This window comes from Lottia gigantea (assembly GCF_000327385.1).
Source record: "Lottia gigantea unplaced genomic scaffold LOTGIsca_532, whole genome shotgun sequence".
Lineage (NCBI taxonomy): Eukaryota > Metazoa > Mollusca > Gastropoda > Lottiidae > Lottia > Lottia gigantea.
Genome location: NW_008709824.1, coordinates 13984 through 18243, shown reverse-complemented (window position 1 = coordinate 18243; position 4260 = coordinate 13984). Strand labels below are relative to the sequence as shown.

The following is a 4260-nucleotide window of genomic DNA, read 5'->3' as shown; positions in this document are numbered from 1 at the left end:
AAGGTGATAGTTGTGTTACGGTATTAACATCTTTACATGTTTTCCATACCTGTTCATAATTATCTTCTATTTCTTTAATACCTAAACTTTTTCATTTCTTCGTATGAGACAGAAATGTGAGTTATGTAAATATAAAACCCAATCTAATTCCCTGTTTACATCTCTGGGGCGTAAATTTCTATTTTTTAGAGTATAAATTTGAAATGAAGCATCACATTTCTTATTGAATTCATTAATTCTAGCAGTTGTCATTATTCTTTGAAACAATAATTATAATATATTTATTTCGTACAAAATATAGTACACAAATGAACAAATAAAAAAGAAATATACATGTATATTAAATTAATTTATACATAAGTAATTGATAATTTCAATAACGTCTTGTTTGATGCAGTTGTGTATTTCTGCGTCTCTGAATTGTATCATGTCACGGATAATACCAGTTGTAATGGAAGATGTGACACCCCTGGCCATTGCGCAAAGTATGGAAGTTACAATATGATTGATTTAGATGAGGGAACTGTTGCTGATATTCAATTAGTTCAGGTATATATTTACATTTGTTTGCTTTGAAATTAGTCCTAAAAAATTCATACTGAAAATCAAATTAATATCTTTAAGCATTATGAAAAAAGTGTTGAAAACTGATTAGTCGGACTGACAGATGAAATGAAATGAAATGAAATGCATTAAGGAGCATCAGCACCAAACGGGCTATGTAGCTCCAGACTACGTTAAAATAATGAAAAAACTAAAACAATAAAACACCTATCAATATCACAGAAAGGTCACATAGTACACATTGTACAAGCTGGATGTTATAAATAGCTTGTAATGATTTTATCTTGATAGCGTACTGCAATGAAAGCCTGTCACGTCTGTCGTACAATGAGGGCTCATTAGCCTCGACGTACAGACTTTCAACTGGAGTAGTGCGAAACGCACCTAAACTGATTCTAAGTCCTTGATGGTGTATGGTATCAAGCTCTTTGATATAGGATGGACGAGCTGATCCATACACCTGACACCCATAGTCGAGCTTGGAACGAACCAAAGCTCGATACAATCGGAGGAGGACCTTTCGGTCGGCTCCCCAGTCAGTATTGGATAAGACTCGCAGTATGTTGAGAGCTTTCAGACATTTGTTCTTGAGGATTTTAATATGGGGACGAAAAGAAAGCTTGCTGTCAAAAGTGAGTCCCAAAAATTGAAATTCCCGCACAACAGGAATGACAGCACCATCCAACTTTAATTCTGGATCTAGGTGCAATCCTCTTCGTTTACAGAAATGCATACAGACGGTCTTGGATTTCGAAAACCTAAATCCATTGTCAGTTGCCCATTGCTGTAAGTTGTTTAAGCAAAGCTGCAACTGACGCTCAATCGTCTGCATGTTTGTAGAGCCATAACACATCTGAAAGTCATCAACATACAGAGAGCCATCAACCCCCCGTCTAAGGCACGACCTGATGGAATTAATTTTAATAGAGAACAGGGTAACGGATAATATGCTACCCTGTGGAACTCCATTATCCCGAGGAAAAGGATCTGAAAAATGGAGCCAAGTCGAACCTTAAACGTCCTATCATGTAGGACATTGGAGATGAATAATGGCAATCTTCCTTGAGACCGAAGTCAAAGAGATCACGAAGAATGCCATATCTCCAAGTGGTGTAATACGCCTTCTCCAAATCAAAGAATATGGCTACAAGATGTTTATTTTGGATGAATGCATCCCTGACAAACGATTCAAATCTAACGAGATGATCAAGAGTGTTCCTTTGGGACCGAAATCCACATTGGAGGTTGGTAAGAAGATTGTTTGACTCAATGTGCCAAACGAGCCTTCGATTTATCATTCGTTCCATGGTTTTACAAATGCAGCTTGTTAATGCAATAGGGCGGTAATTAGTAGATTCGTAGGATCTTTACCAGGTTTAGGTACAATGGTAGCGATCCTCCAAGATGGAGGAAATACACCGTCATCCTAAGTCTGGTTGAATATACATAAAAGTTTTTCTAATGTTGTGTAAGGGAGATGCTTTAGTATCTGGTAATGGATATCATCAGCCCCAGTAGCTGTATCATGAGCCTGTTTCAAAGAAAACTTTAATTCGGAGATCTTAAATTTATCATTATAATATTCCTCGTTTTTTGATGTAAATTAACTTTTTTCCTCTCTTCCCGGAGTTTTACTCTCCGAAAAGCATCCGAGGAAAAGTTAGAGGAAGAATTATACGAAAAGGTGTGGCCCAAGGAATTAGCAATATCTGGAAGAGTGGTGAGAGTTGAACCATCTATTTGTAGATGGTTCACAGATATTGTATCCGCTTTACCCTTGATCCTACGAATCCTATCCCAGACTGATTTACAAGACGTACGACTGTTGATCCTTGAAACGTACTCCTGCCATGACGACCTCTTTGCTTGGCGGATAGTCCTTCTGGCTTTCGCCCGTGCAATGCGAAAAGAGGCTACATTGTTATCAGTAGGAGAACGTTCAAGGAGTCGTAGAGCACGATTACGTTCTTCAAACCATGGTTTATTGAATCGTTTTGGAGTTGCCAAGGTTTTACGAATCGCCTGACCCGATACATCTTGTAAGATGGTGGTAAATAATTCCATCTGGTCTTCTGCCTCGTCTAGATCATCTTGAGGAAAAGAAGAAATGCAAAGAGCCTCAAAGAGAGGCCAATTAGCTTTGGAGAGTTTCCATCTTTGTGGCCTGTCTACAGGTGAAGGACCATTATTTCGTAGAATTACCGGATAATGATCACTGTGGCAGAGATCGTCGTGGACACTCCAAGAAAAATCTTGGAACAAAGATGGAGAGCTAATTGTCAGATCTAGATGAGAAAAAGATTTGTTTTTTGAGCAGAAATGCGTAGGCGATTCGTCATTAGAGATGCAAAGATCATTGTCATAAATGAAGTCAGCTATTAATTTTCCTCTGCTATTATCATCGAAGCTACCCCAGAAAGAATGGTGACCATTGAAATCTCCTAACAAAATGTAAGGAGAAGGAAGCTGGGCAACAAGGTTATCCAATTCTCTTGGGTTCAATGATAAGCTAGGTGGTAAGTAGATGGAGCAAATGGTAATAGGCAAGTGTAACTCGCACGGCTATTACCTGCAGAGGAGAATATAGTGTGATTTCGGACTGGGCGACATTCCTATTGCCAATAATAGAAGCACGACCCGAGACCTTATTATCACCAGTGCCATAATGGTGGTAGGAAACAAAATGTTTAAATGGCACTAAACGCAAATCCGTTGGCTTGAGGAAAGTCTCTTGGAGACAAATAGCCAATGGATTGTATTGTTGCATTAATAGCTGAACTTCATTAAGATTATGACTTAATCCTCGACAATTCCATTGTATTATATTATTTTTTTTGATGCATTGTCAGGGTGGTTTGCGGTAAGGGGGGTTGAGAACTTCCGCATCAACCTCGGAAGCCTCCATATCTATACTATCAGATATAGCAGACTTCAAAAGATCTCTTCCTCCCTTTTTGGAGGAGGATCCATTTTTTTTTTTTTGCCGGACTTGTCATTTTTAGAAAGACTTTCGCTATGCCTTCGTCAGGACTGCTTATCAGTCCCTTTTGGCTGAACGTCTTTAGTTGGTAGACTTAAACAACTATCATCAGCTACTGACTTCTCAGTCTGAGAAGCCTGGGTAGCGGATGATGTAGATGGTATTGCCTTAGAAGTAGATGGTAATAAGGCCGGAGACGCTACTGGTAACCGTGTCAGCCAAGTGATGTCAGTTTGGCATTCCGCCGATTTGGTAGAAGCCTTAAAGACATTGGCAAAAGTCTTTCCGGAAGGAGTAGATGGAGTTGCGCCTTCTACAACCTTCCTCGCTTCGGGATACGATAATTTATTTTCTATTTTTACTTTATTAATTTTTTTTTCTGTTTGCCACTTTGGACAGTCTTTGGAAAATGCAACATACTTTCCATTGCAATTGCAACAACAAGGAGCTTCGGTGCAATCCTTGTTGTCATGCCCAGACTGACCACAACGCGCACACCGAATCGAACTCTTACAAGTTCGAGTTCCATGCCCGAAGCGTTGACAGTTATAACATCTGAGAGGATTTGGTATATATGGTGAAACTTTAATGTTCAGATAGCCTACTTATATTTCGGATGTTAAATTAGGTCGGTTAAATAATGAATGAATGTGTTGGTTGGAATTAATTAGCCGTCACGACGGATGGATATTCTATCAACGTTCGTGACTCCAATA

At 39.0% G+C, this 4260-nt stretch overlaps 1 protein-coding gene across 1 annotated transcript; it reads right to left on the bottom strand.

Annotated features, from left to right (window-relative positions):
* Positions 1 to 2112: 2112 nt before the first annotated feature.
* Positions 2113 to 3228, bottom strand: LOTGIDRAFT_175894 (hypothetical protein; the record flags this gene model as incomplete). The annotated part of the gene is made up of 2 exons (XM_009062840.1): positions 2113 to 3073; positions 3134 to 3228. The coding sequence occupies 2 exons, from the start codon at positions 3226 to 3228 to the stop codon at positions 2113 to 2115; spliced, it is 1056 nt and encodes a 351-aa protein (XP_009061088.1).
* Between the last annotated feature and the right edge of the window lie 1032 nt (positions 3229 to 4260).